Source organism: Ambystoma mexicanum, chromosome 1q (assembly GCF_040938575.1).
Source record: "Ambystoma mexicanum isolate Mex_15411 chromosome 1q, UKY_AmexF1_1, whole genome shotgun sequence".
Taxonomy (NCBI): domain Eukaryota; kingdom Metazoa; phylum Chordata; class Amphibia; order Caudata; family Ambystomatidae; genus Ambystoma; species Ambystoma mexicanum.
Window position 1 is genome coordinate 479659079 of NC_090922.1, and position 20839 is coordinate 479679917.

The window sequence follows — 20839 nt, forward strand, 5'->3', positions numbered from 1 at the left end:
TGCATAGCGTTTTGAAGAGTTTCAGTGCGCAACACTTACTACAACAATTCTTCCACTACTTTCAAGTAGGGCACCAAGGCAATTTGGATGGGGTCTGCTGAAATCGGGATGGCAGGCACAGTAAGATGAATGTTATAGCTACGGAAAAAACTGTTCATGTTATGAAACGTCATAATCCCATGAGTGAAGTACGCAATTGGCACATGTCATGGAAAGGCACAAATACACTTCTTCACAATGCACCGCACTTTCTCCATTTGCGGACCAAATGAAAAATGACGCAGCCACATCGGTGTCTGCATAGTGCAATAGAAAGTTATGCAGGAGATCCGAAACAGGTGCATGACTGGAGCAAGTGCCTCCTTCATCGCAAACGGCACTGAAACTCGTGTAACATGCTGTGTAATTTTCCCTCCACAAAGAACAACAATAATATTGGCATGATTGCGTGTCACCAGTGTCAAACAGACAAACCAAAATCAGTCACTTCATTGTAGGTACCCCATAGCACTACACATCCACATGATATATTCCAAAATGAGCAGCCACTGCACAGTATTTGCCATTCACTTTAAATCAATGTATTTCAAACTCCCCCAAAACCCACACGCTGTGGCTCGTTAAACACACAGCCGTAACCGTACCCTCGGCATTTCTGTCGACAAATACACTGTGTACCACAGTCTGTGCATAGACACCACACCCAGAGACCTTATTGACCAATCGTGTAGCCTCTACAGGCCTGTTACTATGGCCGGTGTCTGCAAAAGGGGCGTATCTAACACGTGCCACCCTGCAACTATCGCGATATTCACAGACTTTTCGTGTTGTTCGTGCGCGGGAGTGGGTGAATAACTTTCAACCAGGGTAGGGGACTTAGTTAGTTGTGGCGGCTCTTAAAAGAGCCTTTTTTTGTGTGTTTTTTTTTTTTAAAGGTGCTTCCATAGAAGCACCTTTTTTTGCGGTTTTTGTGTTTTGTACATCAGCTCACATTATTACAATAGGGTCTTCAGTGCAGCCTGTACATTGTGAAACAAAATGTCATGTCGATAAAGACATGCCATTTCCTTCGAAAAGTTGTATATATCGAGAAAAAATGTTCTCATTCTCACAGTAGAACTTCCCAGCAGCACTCAAGAAGTCACACATGCATGTTGATGAGACCCCTTCCGACCTCTGGCTGGCGACAGGAATCATTGGAATAGTCCTACACTATTCTCGGGGGTATACATGAGAAAGGCACCTTGGCAGTGGGAAAAATGCACGTTACTGCTTTCATCATCTTCAGTGGACGGTACACACCGGAACAAGGCATGGAACCCAAAAAGAAGGCTCCAAAGTGCACACCCACAACATGTACATTACCGGAATTGGCCATACTACGACATTCTACAAGCACTCCGCCTAAACGGCACGCTTAAACACTGCACCACAAAGCCTCCACTCCCTCCAGACCAAAATTGCCACAAAAGCCTTCTTGGAGGGCATACACAAACAGATCTTCCACAAAGGCATCACCCACGACAAAAACTGTGCATCTTGCCATGTTTGCCAGCCGCTCTACAGAAAGTAATGAAAAAAATGGTTGCCGCTCTTTCCTGTGACACACACCCAGAGTACCTGCTGATTGGACAATCCCCACAGTCCCATTTCCATTGGCCATCAATGTGAGAAGCGCAGAATGTAGCACTGCCATTCCGCAAGTAGCACGAGGGCTGAGGCCCAATGAAGCAGGAGGATTCCTTCTCCCTATTAGTGCCCTTGCCTGTGATGCACGCCCAGAGCACCTGATTGGATAATGGTGACAGTCCCATTTCCATTGGCCAGAATGGTGAGAAGCGCAGAATGTGGCATGTACGCTTCCCTAAGTACCTCGTACCAAGCCCCAGTAAAGCAGGAGCACTCCTTTTTTCCCTGTGCACTATTTCTTGTCCATCACTACCGCATTGGGGACTGTTAAGTAGTTACACACGCATCCACCAATGTAATTCAAGACCTTAGCATCGTACACTGTCACTTCGGTACAACACTTCATATGTACCGTTGCACATTAAGCCTCCAAGTGGCGTTTCATTGTAAAGCACGTTCAGTAGAAAGTTCAGTAAAATAATTCAAAATTTGTTCATCTACGTTCATCCACGTGAGCACCCAACACCACGAACTGGAGGTATGAATATTATTTCTGCTAAATGTGTAGAACTCTGTTAAAAGTACCTGTGCGCATGGTATGTGCCACTGAGCGTCCATTACGATCGTAAAAATGTTACTATGTATTTCTCCCATCCACTGCCATGAAGTCACACATCAATTGCATATGCTTGCAATGTTTCCATTTACCCATACCACCCATTGTGATATCGCAACAGGAACTCTCTTCTTTCCTTTCGACAATTGTAGACTTTTTTTTCAACACTACCCATGTCTTTCAGAAATTGTGAAAATGTGGCTTCAAAATCAGCACTGATGAATAGTAGCAACGTAAAGCAAGGTCAGAGAACCTCACTGTCTCCACAGCTGTGGTTATCTGTACACTGCACTATTGCAATAGCCTCGGTTGAAATTTGCCTCCTTCCACTCTATATCCTCTGCAACTCATCCAAGAAAGGACTGTGCAGCTTGTCCTTGGCATCAAGGCCAGGGATGGTATCTCTCTGGGACTGAAATGTCTGCACTGGCTCTCAGTACCTGCGAGCAGTAAGGTGAAAACCCTCTTTATAATGTACAAGGCCTTCTGGGCCGTAGGGCTTCAATACCTGCAACTGTCACTGCATAAATATGTGCGTGCTTGAGCTCTTGCCTCATCCGCCTCCACCTCCCTCTGGGTCACTCGCTTCTACAAGCAACCACTTGGTGGTAAATCTCTTTCTTTGGCTGGGGCCTTCCTCTGCAATAGCTTCCCTGCCTCCCTGAAACTTGAGGAGAACCATCGCCGGTTCCTGAAGCAACCCCTCACTTGGGGACTGTTTGCTATATCCCTAACAGTTCCACCACCTCCAGATGTCTGCACCTATCCTGGCACTTGCCACCATCGGGCCGTATTTTCACTTCTTGTCATTTTTCCTTCTTCCCATGTAGTGCACTTTCGCCTCCCCCTTCCCATGCACTTGGGCGATCTTAGTGCCAACTGGCCTTGTCGGTTCTTTGTCTCTGTCTCCCCCCTGTGCCCTGTCTCTTACCTCGTTGCACCTTGCACAGCTAGTGTGTAGGTGCAGTGTAAGTGGCATATGATACAATTTGACATCCTATCATATCATACCCACATTGCATTCATAACAACAGGATTCCTGCCCTTACCTTGCACACTTCCACCATAGGCCTCTGCACATCTGTGTACAAAGGGACCTTCTACTACACTTTCTGCTTACACACCACAACCATAAACCTTATTGACCAATGCCTTAGTCTCCATAGTCCCTTTTCCATGGCTCCCATCCTGCAAATAGCTGCATGTGCCTGATGTAATTCTGAAACTACTGCAGATTCCGCTGAGTTTTTGTGCTATGGGGAGGGGGGTAGTACTGTGAAATGTATGGATTAGAAAATGACCTTGGCAGTGGGAAAAATCTACATCACTGCGGTTAGGTGGCAGAGCAAATGTGAGCACGACATGTACCGCAAATGTAGGCCTCCATAATGCATGACGACTACATCAACAATACGGACAGAGGCCACACATGTACAAAGGAGAACCATGGCACCGAAACCCCACTCATAGACTGTGCCCCAAAAAGCCTCCCCTCCTTCCAACTGAAAGTTAGCAGCAAAGCCTCTTTCCCCGGCGTACCTCTTCAGATCTTGCACAAAGTTATCACCCACGATGAGCACTCTGCGTCTCTCCATCTCTACCAACCTCACTGCATCGACTTTTGGGGAATGATATCACCACCCCTTCCCGTCAACGACACCTGATTGGGTAAATCACACAGTTCCATTTCCATGCCCACCATCCTTAAAAGGCCAGGATGTGACACATGCGTGTGTCCACCTACAGCGAGTGCTGCGCCCTAGTAAAGCAGGTACACTCCTTTTTCCCTTTCCACTCCAGCCATGCATGCAAGGCGCAAGGCCATCCCCACAGAAAGCACACCATAGTACACGCTATGGTTACATGCTCATGTCAAGTGCACTGTGCTCCCCATCTGCAATTGAGCCTGCCAGCTTTCACCCTGGGCACATATTTGCATGCATGGCTGCATAACGTTGCATTGGGTGTGCTGAATGGTATGTAGGAGACTGTGTACATAAACCATAGTTTACATGTGTGCTGCTCAGCACGGTCTTTCATTCTGCAATATCTTAAAGCACTCCAAAAGCAAGGGGCTTATAAAGGGCAACCATATCAAATGCACATATTGGCATGTGGCGCCCTATTGTTTAACAGGGGCAATGATGTACACAGTATGCTAATGTATGCATACCAGCTCACTTCTGCTCATCTACCAAGTCTACAATGTCCTCCACAACCATTGTGTGAAAGTCACCTACGTCAAATGCATGCAGACACCATCCTACGCACTATGTTTAAATACGCATGCCCTGTGTACTGCACTCCCCATCTGCAATTAAGCCTGCCAGCTTTCACCCTGGCCACATATTTGCATGCATGGCAGCATAACGTTCCGTTGGGTGTGCTAAACGGTATGTAGGAGGCCGTGTACATTAAGCATTGTTTACATGTGTTCTGCTGAGCACGTCCTTTCATGCTGCAAATTCTTAAAGCACTCCCTAAAGCAAGGGGCTTATAAAGGGCAACCATATCAAATGCACATAGTGGCATGTGGTGCCCTATTATGCAACAGGGGCAATGATGTACACCATATCCTAATTTACACATAGCGGCTCTCTTCTGCTGCTCTACCAAGTGTACAATGTCCTCCACAACCATTGTGTAAAACTCACCAACTGCAAATGCATGCAGAGTGACAACTGCATGGCTGCATTATGTTGTGGTGGTTGTTATGAAGGCCTAGGCAGTTGGGTGCAGATGTGGTGAACGGTATGTAGGAGGCTGTGTACATTGGCCATATTTTACGTGTGCTGTTGGGTGCAGGTATGATGAACGATATGTAGGAGGCTGTTTACACTGGCCATATTTTACATGTGTGCTGTTGAGCACGTCCTTTGATGCTGTAATATCTTACAGCACTTCCTAAAGCAACGGTCTTAAAAGGGCCTAACCATAGCAAACGCAAATGATGACATGTGGCTCCCTACTGTACAATAGGGGCAATGATGTGCACAGTATGCTACTGTATGCAGAGCAGCACACTTCTGCTGCTCTACCAAGTCTACAATGCCCTCCACAACCATTGCATAAAAGTCACCAACCTGACATGCATGCAGACTGACAAGTGCATGACTGCATTATATGTGGTGGCTCTGATGAAGGCCTAGCCAGTTGGGTGCATGGCCTATGGCCTACGGCCTTCGACCATGCACCCAATAGTCTAGGCCTTGCCCGCACCCACCACAACATAATAAAGCCATGCAGGCGAACATGTAGGCATGTGCCACAATTGAGAAAGGCAACATAGGCACCAGCCCTTATACCCAACTTGTGCACCCTAAACCACGATTGCAAGCACACATGTTCCACTTACCGAAATGCACAAACATACCACAGTGTTTGGCACCGCTATCCACTTCCATTCAGAAACCATTGTGATAATGGCAACCAAAAAACACAATCTTCACAATATTGGTCTTGCTTTCCACACTCTACTATGTGCGTACAGCAATACTGCATAGTGCACTGTAACACTTACTAATCTGCACAATGCACACTACGCAAGCACATTTAAGAACCAGTTGCACCGTAACTTCTTCATATGTCCATTAGTGCACCCAGTAGCCACACTACAGGACTACTCACTTCGAATTGGTATAGTATGCACGGATACCGCTGGCACACCACCGTCGTCTTCTAATGCGATATATCACTTAAAGCACTTCTCATTCCCCCACCCTTTCCGTCCCTTCTTCCCACCACCAGATGCCATGAACTATGTTTTTCAGACCCTTTCACCGCTGCATTTTCCTCCGACACAACATGCCACCGTTATGGACAACTTTTAACACACATCACTTCACCGAACACTGCGTTGCAATCTAAGTTTTCACAGCGTGGTAAACAGGGAAATGGGACGCCGGAACGGAGCTAGATATGACTAATTTTCGTGGGCACACTGCTACTTACAAGAGGCCCAGCCATGCACACAATGGCTTACAGCGTTGGCACACACACCACAACACTATCCTCCGATACACCCTGCTGCATTTCCCAAAAACTTTGACACACAGCATGCTTCCCTCCAGCCAGCCACTGGCCACGTCCAATGTTCGCAAACATCACCGCGTACCGCAGGCCAATGACACTTCGGTCCCCGGAGCGACCAGGGAGTTGAGTCCGCGGAGCGGACCCAGATATCACAAATTTATCAGGACGTAGATTTCAGTTCCTTGCAATAAAAGTACTTGTTGAATTCCCACCAAACGCACAACAGCAAGCTTTCTGACCCAAGCCCACGCTCCTGCCGCAAATTTGGTGAAAATCCGTCGAGCCCTTCGGCCTGTAGCCGTACGCAAAGTTTTTCCCCATTCAGTCTATGGAAAAAATAAATGTTTTGGACCCCTCCTATAAGTCCGCCCCCTGCACGAAACCTCACCGTACTTGGCGAAAAAATTCAGAGCCGGCCATATACTTTTTTTTTGCAAAATTTGGTGAGGATTCCTCCAGGGGGAGCAAAGTTATAAGACGCCGAAAAAGTGGTCTTCCTATGAGTTTAGAAACGTAACCATAACTGCACGGCCGCTACCACGGTCTGTGTAATATGTGATTATGTTTTTACAGTACCCCAAACCTGCTAAAGAATCGTATTAGTATTTAGGGTTTAATGGCTCGCAGTCTAAATCAATAGGCCCAGGGCTTTAAGTGGGCCGGGGCCTACGGGGCTGGGCCCCGGCAGTCTCCATAAAGTGGGACTGAGCCGGGGCCCTGCCGGGGCCCCCGTCCCACCGCACGCAACATTGGCGGGATGCATTATCCCGTCGCGGCAGCAGCCGCGATGGGAGATGCGCCTGCCATGAAGTCAGGCGATCTGACAGAAGTGGCAGCCAACCACAGCGATGCTGTGCCTGGCTGCCACTTCTGTAAGTCATAGTAACTGCCTCTGGTGACCTCTCGCGCGAGGGGTCACCACAGACAGTTACTGTCCCTTTGTTTCCCCAGGTCGCCGAGGCGTCTTTAACCCTCGGCAAACCTGGGGATTCCTTGACATTTTTCGAGGTTTATGAAAGATGGCTTGAAAAGTACACAATTCAAGCCATCTTTTATAAAGCTTTGCCGACGGACAATTTTGTCCGTAGTCAAAGCTTTATAAAAGATGGCTTGAATTGTGTACTTTCAAAGCCATCTTTTATAAAACCGAAATGTTTAAAAAAAAAAATGGCCTGAAAAGTAGGCAAACCGTAAGGTATGCACACACACATATATATGCATGTTATATATCTATGCGCGTACCTTACTATGGTTTGTGTACTTTGCAAGCCATCTTTTCTAAACATAGAAATACATATTTCTATGTTTAGAAAAGATGGCTTGCAAAGTACACAATCCATAGTAAGGTACGCACATAGATATATAACATGCATATATATGTGTGTGCATACCTTACGATTTGCATACGTTTTAAGCCACACCCCCAAATGAGGGCCCCCCCTCGATTTCTTACCCCACTTAAACCCCTGAATAGGCCTGATTGCACCAAGGGTCTATAATGTGAAGGGGTTGGTGGGTGTGAGAAAAAATGTCAGACTGCAGAAGAAGCAATTCAGCGAGCATGGAATTCAGGCTTTCACTGAAAAATGAAGTCTGCGTTCCTGCTGACCTGATACAGATGGGTTGATTCACAAAGCTTTTTTACAGATTTAAGCGCGATATACACTTGGAAAGGTTTGCATGTTTAAGTTGCACTCACTCCACAAAGCAAGTCATACATGACTCACTGATCAAGTGATGCCTGCAGAGCATGGGAGTTGATTGGTTTGTAAATGATCTGCGGCTACGCTAATGTTGGGACTGCCGAGACTCGGGGCTAGCTACCCATTTAGTAGTAGCCCCTGAGCTTCTATTCGGGGCTACAACCAAAAGACCCGGGCTATAGCCCCCTCCATGCCCCCCCTAGCGACACCTCTGATGCAGGGCCTGCACATGTTTATGAGCAAGCAGCTTAAACCCTTAGCTTCTAATTCATGCACGATTTACAAACAAATCTACGTAAGAGGGCATTTAGACGGATGTGATAGGGAAAATGGATGGGAGGAAAATACTGTTTGTGAAAATCCACAATTCGTAAATAACCTGAATAATGGTAAAGATTTGCACATGAATTTCCCACAACTATCTGCATAACTAATTTACAGCTAAGTGTACACAATGTATGTACCCGAATAGTGTGTGAAAAGCACAAAAGGCTGTGAATTTGGCACTTCCTGTATGTGTACAGGAAGTGACAACAAAGAAGTGTAACGTATTGTAATTCAAGCATATGTTTCCCATGTTTTTTGTGCAAACCATATCTCTTTTACTTTCCGGCCACACTTAGGTGTAATTTATGGATCACATAAATTACTTGCGTAAAAGCCAATCTTCGTGAGTTGGCTAAACTGGTCTTTCAAATAGCTCTTTGACGATCTGATGACATTGCTTCTAATGGCCACCTGACATGAAATGATCTGCGAGATCTGGCATGGCAAGAAAGGATGGATTTTTTTTACTGCACATTCAGAGTTGACAGTGATAGCTGACCAATTTACATATAGAATTTGAATAATTCACAATCTTTTTACACTTTTTCTTACCGCAACCAGTCTCTCTGTTGATTTTTTTAAAGATTTGAGACATCCCAAAAAATATCTGCCATGCCGTTGTAAAGTGATAACATTTAAAACTGTGGATTTGTCCAATGGTCATATGTCGACACAATTGATAGCAGCAGGTGTGACATGGTCCCCCAGACATTTCCAGGTCCTGAATTAGCACTTAAAACCTTTGAGGCTACAATGAAAAATACTGTCTTCCCAGAAGGAGCCTTCTTTGTGTTGTGCCAGTTGGCCCCAACAACGGGTGCAGCAGCTGGATTATGGACATTGCCAACTTCCATAGAATGGAATTCTGTCAGGGCACATATCAGAAAGGATCAAAAATAGAGATGTGTTAACCTACCTATAACTGAGAGATACCATTATAGACAGCTCCGGAATGCACTGCAACAACACCTACCAGCCCAATCCAATATGCCAGAATGCACCCCGTGGAAAGAAACATAGTTGTAGAGCACATTAAAGGAATGGTTTTCCCAAAAAATGTTATTACAAAAAAAGATGGCCAATAATAAAAAAAAATCGATTGGCACTTTTTTTTAAATCCCTATGTAAAATTATGAGAAAATGAAGCTCAAAATTTTTAAAAGGAAGCACATGGGGGCATCCATTTTGTGAAATGGATGCCCGCATGTGCTTGCTTTTGTGGCACTAATGAAGGAAAAGCCAGCCAGCTGTAGTAAACAAAAGCTACCACTGGGTGGCTTTTCTTTCATTGGTGCCGGGACTCAGAGGACTCGGAGGAGCCTGAGAAACTTGGAAAGAAAAACCGCAGCGTTTTCAAACACAACCGCGTTGTGTTTGAGCCCGAAAGCCCCAAATGGGAAAGCAGCTTTAGGCAGAAACCCTGCAGCGTTTAGCATTTCAGAAAACAACCGCGTTGTGTTTCTGCCTAAAGCTGCTTTCCCATTTGGGGCTTACGGGCTCCCCGTGGGGGGCCCGAAAGCCCCAAAAAGCCCCAAATGGGAAAGCAGCTTTAGGCAGAAACACAACACAGTTGTTTTCTGAAATGCTAAATGCTGCAGGGTTTCTGCCTAAAGCTGCTTTACCATTTGGGGCTTTCGGGCTACCCGTGGGGAGCCCAAAAGCCCCAAATGGGAAAGCAGCTTTAGGCAGAAACTCAACGCGGTTGTTTTTTTAAATGCTAAATGCTGCACTGTTTCTGCCTAAAGCTGCTTTCCCATTTGGGGCTTTCAGGCTCCCTGTAGGGAGCCCGAGAGCCCCAAATGGGAAAACAGCTTTAGGCAGAAACACTGCAGCATGGAAACACAACCGCATTGTGTTTCTGCTGCCTTGGCTTTCACTTTGGGTCTCCGGGAGCACCGGAGACCCAAAGTGATAGCCACGGCAGCAGAAACATAATGCGGTTGTGTTTCAAAAACGCTGCGGTTTTTCTTTCCAAGTTTCTCAGGCTCCTCCAAGCTGGAGGAGCCTGAGAAACTTGGAAATAAAAACTGCAGCGTTTTCAAACACAATAATGTTGTATTTATGTGTGCGGTAGCTTCAAAAGCTACTGCAAACATAAATACAATGTTTTTAAATCTGCGGTTTTATTTCTAAGTTTTCCGGGCTCCTCCAGCCCAGAAAACTTAGAAAAAGAACCGCAGCTAGTGTTTAGTTTTATTAAAAAAATAGCACTTACCGAGATGCAGCTGCAGCTTTTCTACCTGTAGTCTCCGGTCTCCGTCCTCCGAGTCCCGGCACCAATGAAGGAAAAGCCACCTAGTGGTAGCTTTGTTTACTACAGCTGGCTGGCTTTTCCTTCATTAGTGCCGCAAAAGCCAAAGCAAGCACAGCGGCGGGCATCCATTTCACAAAATGGATGCCCCCATGTGCTTCCCTTTGAGCTTCATTTTCTCAAAATTTTACATAGGGACTTAAAAAAAAAAAAGAGTGGCAATCGATTTTTTTTATTATTGGCCATCTTTTTTTGCAATAACATTTTTTGGGCAAACCATTCCTTTAACTCTAAGGTCACCACGGTTATGTATAGTGCTATCACCTCCTTTGCTACTCCTGAGCTAGCAAGCTTGAAAACCAAGTGGGAGATAGAGGTGGGAGACATCATGCCGGAAGACTGGATCATGATACTAATGTATCCACGTGAGACGGCCATCTCAGTCAGACTGCGACTGGTTCAAATGAAAATACTGCATAGAATTTACTACCCGAGAGTAGCCCTTTATCGCTGGGGCAAGGTCACAGAACCCAGCTGCCTGCGATGCCGGAACGAAGAGGGAACGTTTTTCCACATATTGTGGGGTTGCCCACATATACAACACTTTTGGCAGCAGTGCTGCGATATATTGTCGAGAGCTCTGGGCCAGTCGATCCCCAGAGATCCCAAAATGCTATTGCTGGGGGTGGAGGGTGATGCCGAAATGGCACGATATGAAAAACTGTTTTTTTCAACCACCACAGCGGTGATCAAATGGAACATTGCTAGATTAAGATTATGGGGCTCCCCAGTGTTGCCAGAAGTTGAACAATGGGTTGGGGACGTTCAGATTTGCATGGCCATGGAACAAAGAGTGTATAGGGCACGAGGATGCCCGGAAAAGGCCGGGAAGATCTGGCAGAGGTGGGAGGATACTATATGAGCTCATGGTTATGGTTACAATAAAAGATATGCAATGGGAAAGATGCTGTCGAAACAGGATTGGCAAAGCTCCATGTACTGTGAACCACTAGAATCCGATGTCTTATGTTTCTTGTTGTGATTTGACTCCAACAGGAGTCTGTTGTTGTATGTCTGAACGAAAACTAATAAAATGTGTTATAAAAAAAAAATAGAGATACGGCCAAGCAATACCATTTGACTTCGTCGGATGACAGATAATCTCCTGGATGCGCCTACGAGTCATACAGTAGCCAAAGCATGACATTTCTGAAGGTTGGTCGAAAGACCTCTGTTAGGCATTGACCAGTTATCAATGCGCATGAACACCCTAACATATTTTTCCATGTCCAAAGGGATGCACAACATGTTATACTTCATTCACCTCTACGGGCAATAAAGCAGTCTCTGGGTTTACTAATCATGTTGGCATTAGAGTGGCATGAAGTAGTCAGAGGAAGACATTGTAATTTGTGTCAAATACATGAAAGTCTTCGTCCACCTGAATAAAATTCAAACATGAAACATTAAATTGACACAGATTGCACAGATGGAGCCTTCATCAGTCATGCAAGGAAAATCATGACAAAGGATCACCTGCTCTTGCTGCATTTCCGGTAAAGTTGCCGCATTGGTTCTCATGCCCAACACAAGGAATGTCTCCGACAGCTGTGCAGCCAGTGGCTGACTGGTCAGGGCTGCAGTCTGGACAATGGAATCCATTTGGGGTCTGGAGAATAGGAAGAGCTAAAAGATATCAATGGAAACAAAAGGCAAGTAAGAGCATGTTTACAATATATCTGAAAATTCCAAAATAAGACACTTTAGAACGGCCTTTCCTCCAAAACTGTTTAGTGATACACATGTTTTGTAATGTTAATTTGCTTCTTATGCTAATATTAGTCACAGGTTCTGCATAATATATTTAATTCTGTAAAAAATAGAGGTGGTAATTTTCTAGGCTCTAGAGTGTAAAAGTAAGGTGTAAAAGCATTCATGCCTTATTTTGACACTCCTGGGACCTTTTCCACAATCTGGAGGCAGCGAAAGAGCACGAAACAGAATGTACTTTACTGCGCCTTTAATAGTGTGATTGAGGATTCGATTGGTTCTTACATCGACTAGCAAAGGCACAGTCTGAGGGGAAAATAGTGACTAGTGTTCATGTTAGACTGTGTGTTATATGAACCAGGAGGAGGATGGTGGAGTGTTTTACTTGAATTTTTCCCCAATCTCCCCAGAGTCCTGCACATGCTATTTTGCTGCTATGTTGCTGCGTTGGTTGATTGAGCCTAGTAGATGCTGCAGGTTGAAGGGTGAGTAACTTAACACATGCAAGGGTCACTCATCTTTCTTTCTCCAATAGGCGGTAATGCCATGGCATTTTGAGTAGGGGCTCTAAGGGAGCACAAAACTTGAAATGTGCCAACGCAGTCAGACAAAAAGACAAAAAGCCTGAGCCGTGTCAAAGTTGGTAACAGGTTTCTTCCCGTTCTTATGGCGGCAGTGACTTGAGCAGGAGCACCCACATGTGTAACTCCTCTACTTTGGCTGAATGCACTACAGGGAGGAAAGAACAAGCTACAGCTATATATCGGTATATACAAATGCAAAAAATACCACAAAATGCATTGCTTTTTCACCTCTCAGAAAAAAGAAATACTTGGTAGACCATAAACAAAATACACAGTGTACTACATTGTTACGTATTAAAATGTTATGCTAAATTTTAATAGTTTTCTTTTGAGTTTGGAAGACAAACAGGTGCACCTAAAAGGTAACCAGGCACTGACATTAGGCATGCACATATCACCCTCATTTTGGTTTTCAATGAATGACAAGTATATCCCTGCTATCCTCCCTTTTCCCCTTCAAGAGAAAGCTCATGATGATATTCTACCTGAGCAGGGATAAAAGAATGGTAACTATATACAGAGGTTGAAGTAGGCACCCAAAAAGAGACACACAGCACATTTCTTCTGATTAGGGACATCAGATCGTGCTGATGAAAGAGAAAATGCTCCATTGCACACAACTGTTTTCTCCCAACTCTAGGCTGAGTTAGACAATAAGAAATGGCCTTCGCATGAGAAGAAGTTTGGCCCGAGCTGCAACATCCAATGCTGATTGGATGACAGCAGTGCAAGGCAGAAACCACCTGCCAACATCCTGCATCCTTAGTCTAATGCACAAACACCCCCTAAGCGATTATTTAGTCCACCAATCACCAGGAAATATAAATAGTGATGGTGTGGTCCTATTTGCAGGAGTCAAAGCATTTCCGTATGTTAGAATCCATGAACATGAAAATCAACATCAACTGTATTGACTTCCCCACACACCAGTAGCCCGGCGATATTCCCTACCTTGTATATCCCCTGAGTTACATGAGTCGGAGTCACAGCACGCTCTCGTAATCCACAATGACATGAGTGTGCCCCTGAAGACTACTTCTTTACCACAGGCTGCCTGTTTGGACGGATCAAGACAACCCTTGAAGGCCAGTTGGTTGACATAGGGCCCTGTTGGAAAACACAGATTCTTAAAACGAAATCCCAGCATCTGGAACACAAGGAATTTCACTCAAATAGACATAACAGATACAATACTTCCTTCTGATAGCCTTTTCAGCCTGAAGTTAGATGCTCTTACTCTTTAGTACAACATTTTCCAGAAGCCAAAAACGTTGTCATGTGCAGCTCAGTCGGACAATACAGCAACAAGGTTCTTTTCTTATACCTTTATTGATTAATACTCAGTTGCACAAGTAAACAGAATACCACACAGCTCCTTCAGTATAAGTAGGCAGAGTAGTTTACAAAGTAAGCCACAATAAATGCAATCCCCACTTTCCCCCTGTTATAGATCACTAGCATACATGCACAATGTTGTAACTTGCATCCTCGATATGCTAAAAATGCAGCTATTAGGCTAGTTATTCCTATTCAGACAGTGGATCTTATCATCAATCAGGTGCAACTTATTCTTGGACCAAATATTCATAAGTCGACTAGTCATTGGGAACATAGAAATCATCAGTTCCTCCAAGTTATTATTCCATGCAAACCCTTTCAGACAATGTTCTAGAGCAGGAGCTCTTTGGTGTGCCCATCGCAGAAGGATACATCTTTTAGCTGAGAGGAATTCAAGATGTAATAGCTTTCATGGGGTAGCGTCGGGGCTATCATATAACTCAAATAAACAGGCAGTCGACAGTGGCAGTAAACAACATCAAAAAAACTTCCCAAAGGTATTACACACCTCCTGCCAGAACTTTGCTTAGGCTGGGCAGGACCACAACATGTGTATGTATGTTGCCTCTTCAGATTGCACCTGGGGCATACTCCTTCACAATCTTGATTGAAACGCTGCATTCTGGAGGGGTATAGTTCCATCTGTTCAGTATTTTGAATTGTATAACTCAGAAGCGAGAGTTTAGGGATACCGGCCATGATAAGTAACATATTCAACACCAGACATTGGGCCTCATAAGGAGTGTGGCGGCCACAGCATGAACGGTGCCGGTAAGGGACTGGCACCGTTCTTTCCGGGCCTCCACATTACGAGGTCTGCAGCGTTGCCTGCTCTGGATTCCTGGCCAGACCAGACGTGCAGAGCGGGACCCGCTAGCAGTCCAGGATGCTAACAACGGGCCTGTCATTAATGGGCCCGTTGATAGTATCCTCCCCAATCCCATTGAGCCCTATCGGAGCTCAAATGGGAATGGGGACGTACCGGGTCCGGGTCCCGCAAAAGGGAATTACCGGGCCCTCCAAGGTCGGACTGGCCCAGTAAGTCCCCTTTTGCGGAACCCGGACCCGAGTTTGGGGGTAGCCATGCCGCTAAAAATGGCATGGCTACCTCCAAACTCATGGGGTGGTAATGCTGATATCCTATCAGCCATGCGTACGCTCTCCCCCAATAATCTAATCAACATCCACATCCTATACAGACCTCCCGGACTCCCAGCTGACTTCCAAGAGCACCTCTCCCATCGACTCAGAAACAACATTAAAAAGTCCTCCAAAATCCTTCTATTAGGAGACTTAAATTTAGAATACAATGATCCTAAGGATAAATCCGCCGCAACCCTAGCTAAAGAACTCGCAGACTTAGGTTTCTCCCAAAGGGTCCTCACCCCTACTCACTCCAAAGGCTGCACCCTTGACTGGGTCATGGATCACAACTGTGCATCCAACATTACCTCCTGTGCATCCAACATTACCTCAAACACCGCCCTTCCTTGGACAGACCACACATGCATCGAATTCCTGATCCCCACCAACCCTAAACCTAAGACTCTCACCCACGCACCACCTGCCACAATAAGAAGTTCTAAAAAACTCAACGCAGACAACTTGCGTCCCCACCTTAAAAGCCCCTGCCTAGCACCACCTTTCTGTCAGGACCTAAATATACTATCAGCTATCTTCAATGATACTCTCACCAATGCCATAAACTCTATGGCCCCACTTGAAAGCGAGAAGGAAAAAAAATCATTTCATTGCAACTCTTGGTTCTCGGAAGAACTCCAAACCCTCTGAGCTCAAAAGCACCAGTCGCTTAAAAACTGGCAAATATATCCGAGTGATCTAAATAAGAGCCTCTTCAAACAAATAGCCCTGCAATATAAAAAAGCAATTTTAGCAGCAAAATCCAACTCCTTCAATGTTAGGATCTCAAAGGCCAACTCCCAAGCTAAAGAACTATTCGCAATCTTTAATGAATTAGTCACTCCTCCGGCTACCGCTGACGAGATAACTAAAGACAAAGCCTGGTGTGCCAGCATTCAGTCCGCCATGCTCAACAAAATAAAACTCCTCCAGAACAAAATCCAAAACCACTGCAAAGCCCTCCCAAACCAAAAAACCAACTGCCCTACACAAGACAAGTGTAGTAATCTCAATCACGCACAATTCTCCTTCAGAAACGTCACTGAACCTGAGGTCCTTATCTCATCAAAAACCTCAAACCATCCCTCTGCAAAGCAGACATTTGCCCTCCCAAAATCATCAAGGAATGCGCCAATGACCTAGCACTCCTGATTACTGCCTTCATTACCGCATCTTTCCAAACAGGAACTGTCCCAAACAATCTCAAGGAAGCCTGGGTGTGGCTACTTCTAAAAAAGGCCACACTTGACCCAGCGCAACCCAACAACTACAGACCGATAACAACCGTCCCGTTTCTCCTAAAAATCCTGGTCAAAGCAGCTCACATCCAGATCCAATCATCCATAGAAGCTAACTCCATACTAGGCAAAAGACAATCTGGCTTCCGTGTCGGGCACGGAACAGAATCCGCCTTATTAGACCTAAAAAATCAAATCTCACAGATCATGGACAAAGACAAACCTGCCTTGCTCCTCCCCCTCGATCTATCAGCTGCTTTTGACCTGGTAGATCACCAAACACTCACCACCCACCTCACCCATGCAGCCCATTTCTCTAATGAAGCAGCATCCTGGATCACTTCCTTCCTTGAGGGAAGAGCCATGAAGGTCTACTCTGACACAGCTAACGCAGATCCTACCACTATAAACTGGGGTGTCCCCCAAGGATCTTGTACAGCCCCCACCCTCTATAACCTCTTCACAAAACCCCTCTTCGACCTACTTGACTTCATGGGTGTTGCATATACAAACTATGTAGACGACACTCAAGTACTTTTACCCCTATCTGGACTCTATCACCAAGACAACACGGCCCTTCACAACATCTATGCCACTATCCAAGCTTGGATGGCAATCAATGGCCTCTGTCTTAATGGGGAGAAGACTGAAATTCTCATCCTGGGCCAGACAAACACACTATCGAAACTAAGCCCCCAATATAACAACTTCAACATAGACAACTCAACCATCTTCGTATCAACCTCTGTCAAGACTCTAGGTGTTCACATTGATGCAAATCTATCGATGAACAAACAAGTCAGCGCCCTAGCCTCTGCATCAGCGTTCAGCACCAAACTCATCAATGCCATTAAAGACTACTTATCCACCCCCAACCGCTTGGCCATAGCTAAAGCAACTATAGGAGCCAAACTCGATTATTGCAACGCCCTTCTAGCTGGCACCTCCGCCAAAAACATTCACAGACTGCAAACCACACAAAACAATGCCCTCAGAGCCGCCATGAGCATCCCTAGGAGAGACCATATATCCCACGCCAGATGTGAAGCACGGTGGCTCCAGGTCAAAGACTGTATTACTCTGAAAATCCTCACCATCACTCAAAGGTGCATCAACAAAACCGCTCCAGCATACCTACCTGAAGCAATATCAAGGACCACATCCACTCGCCCCACCAGAGCTCAGTACACCAACCAGCTACACATACCACGCATAAAGAGAGCCACAGCGGGAGGTCTAGGCTTCTCCTATATTGCACCGAAACTCTGGAACTCACTCCCTGCCACCCTTAGAGCTGAAACTTCCATCTCTGTCTTCCGCAACAACTTTAAGGCCACTCTTCTCAACTAGCAAGTGGAGGACTGCCTCCTCCACTTCTGCCATGTATATTGTAATATAACACAAATGTAATATAACTATATTGTAACCTGTATATATACTGCTAATGACTATGTAACTATATTGCTACCTGTATATATATATTGCTAATGACCATGTAACTAAGTAACTAAGCTTTGTACTGTAACAAGTGCCACGATGTCCTCGGGCTGTTGTGCGCTATATAAATACGAATAAAACAATAAAACAAAACAAAACTCGTAATGAGGCCCATCGTCTGTTATTTCCATTCCTAAATCTGTGGCCCATCTCATGCAAACTCTGGCGGTGCCTATAGGACCTTCTGACATTATCAGTTTATGCAGAAAGTAATATGTGGGGACGCACTATGGATATTGTATGATTCAACAAAGTTATAGCAAATGATTAAAGTTTAGAAATGTTTTTTTCAGGTGTTCCAGGTCAGTATCCCTGGATATATGGACAAAGCGATACTTTGAAATAAACTCAAAAGAAAGGTCCTGGAACTAAATGTGTATTTGCCTTACTTGTCTTTATAGTGGACACGTTGATATTTTTTAACAACATAGATCTACCACAAGAGGAATCTGAATGTCTAGAAATAGTGCCATAAAGTACCTTAATACCTCTCATTCAGAATTCTGTTCTAGATATATTTCAAAAACAAGTTCTGAATGGCTTTAAGAAAATGTCCTTTGAGAAAAGAGAATGAAGACATTTTTTCGAATCGTGAACAACAAGCACTCACCGGGCTCTGGAACAACCCTGATATTATTCTAAAACCAGCAGATAACATTTATCCTATTATGCCTGTCATATACATATTACCTAAGATTCACAAGAACTTAGAAAATCCACCAGGACGTCCCATCATAACAGCCAACAAAAGTCTTCTGGAGTCAGTGGCTCAGTACATTGATAAAATCATACAACATTTGGTTAAAACTACAAGAGCATATATTAATATTAAAGATAGTAGCGATTTCTTATTGTAGATTCAGTCAATACATTTTGATGTAGACAAATATATTCTATTTACCATGGATGCCGCCAGCCTATACACTACCATCACCCATCAAGCAGGTATTGAGGAGATGGAATGGCTGTTATTGTCAACGGACCAATGCAGAACTGAAAAGGTTTTCATTTTGAGTTAATTAAAGATCCTCTTGAACAACAATTTGTTCTTGTTTGATCACAGATATTTTGTCCAAATTGTAGGGACATCAATTGGAACCGTGATGGCTCCCAGCTATGTGAATACTTACATGGCATATCTGCAAGAAGAACATGACCTCAACTGTGAATGATGGATCACACATCTCAAATGTTTTCACAGCTACATAGATGACCTCTTTGGAAAATGGACAATAACAGCAGAACATCTTTTGTGCTTTATTGAATACATTAACAACATAACACCAAGGGACGGACAGCTTAGGGCCATCCTGCGAACATACTGGGAGTCAGTGGGGCTGGTCACTTTGGGTGACATTTGGCAGGATGGGGCCTTGGCGGAGTTCGCAGATCTAGAGGCGGGGGCGGGGCTGCATGCGGGGCAATACATGACGTTCCACAGAGTGGTCAGGGAGGTCCGGAGCACTTGGCCCGAGACCGTATTGGCTGACGAGCCGGATGCGACGCTGGAGATTATGTATGACGCATCCGAGGGCGGGCATGAGGTCTCCAGGCTGTACGAGATGCTGATGGCAAAGGTTGGGAAGGATTTGGGGCACCTGAGGTTGGAATGGGAAACAGAGATGGGGGCCCCGATGGCGGGTGGGCAGTGGGAGCGCGCCCTGGGGTACCACAAAAAAGTATCGAGGAATGCCAGGTTTAAACAGATACAACTATATATCACGCATAGGGCATACATGACCCCCCTGAGAATTTCCAGATTTCGAGACGCTGGGCGCCAGGCGTGTCCCAAGTGTAACACAGAGAACGCTGATATGATTCACATGTTCTGGGCCTGCCCTGTGATTGCAACCTACTGGAGTGAAGTGGCGCAGAAGCTGGCAGGGAGGGGCATTGTACTTAAGATAGATTCGGCCTGGGCCTGTTTGCTTGGAGGGTACCCCGGGGCGCGCAAGCTTCGGCACGTGGAGAAGCTTAAAGATTTGGCTTATGTACTTGCCAAACGCAGAATAGCCATGGGATGGAAGAATTGTCAGAGGCCACGGGTGGAGGTATGGTGGCGTGACCTCCAGAAATGGGCTGCCGCCGAGACGACAGCATGGTGGGAGGCCAGCAGGGCGGGAGGAGAGGAAGAGGTGAGCTCCCTCCCGGCATGGAAGGTGCTATTGGCTGAACTGTTTAGTACGGGGTCGACCTCGGCTGGATCTGAGAGCGACGGAACCCCACCACACGGAATGGACAATGATGGTGGACACCCTATAGGCTCATAGGGGGGAGGGAAGGGGATTGTTAAGTTAATTCTGTTCTGTTTTTTCTTTTTTTTCTTTTTCATATCTGTTGTTTGGCCTTTGTTGTGGCTTGATGTGTTCTATTTGTGTTCTGTTGCACTGTGTGGTCGTTATAAAATAAAATACATTTAAAAAAAAAAAAAACAACATAACACCAAGGATAAAGTTCACTTCAAAACACACTAAAAACCTGGCATCATTGTATGTGGAAATGTATGTAAAAGATGGAACCCTCAACACTACGGTATATACCAAGCCCACTGATAAAAACAGTGTGTTCTTGGCCTCAAGGTTTGATCCCAAAAAAATGATGGAGAGCATTCCTTATAGTCAGTTGTTGAAGTCAGTTGTTAAGGTATAGGAGAATTGTCTCTGAAACCCATGAATATTCAGAAAAGTTTGCCGAATTATGTGAAAAGGTTGAGG

General features: G+C 45.2%; 1 protein-coding gene across 2 annotated transcripts in view; it reads right to left on the bottom strand.

Annotated features, from left to right (window-relative positions):
• Positions 1–20839, bottom strand: part of LOC138529147 (phospholipase A2 inhibitor and Ly6/PLAUR domain-containing protein-like) — a 156027-nt gene that overhangs the window by 97031 nt on the left and 38157 nt on the right. For both annotated transcript variants that reach the window (XM_069640817.1, XM_069640816.1), the window contains exons 3-4: positions 13864–14019; positions 12095–12244 (exon numbers count right to left, since the gene is read on the bottom strand). In XM_069640817.1, the coding sequence (XP_069496918.1) occupies positions 12095–12244; positions 13864–14019 (306 nt within the window). The remainder of the gene's footprint in view (positions 1–12094; positions 12245–13863; positions 14020–20839) is intronic.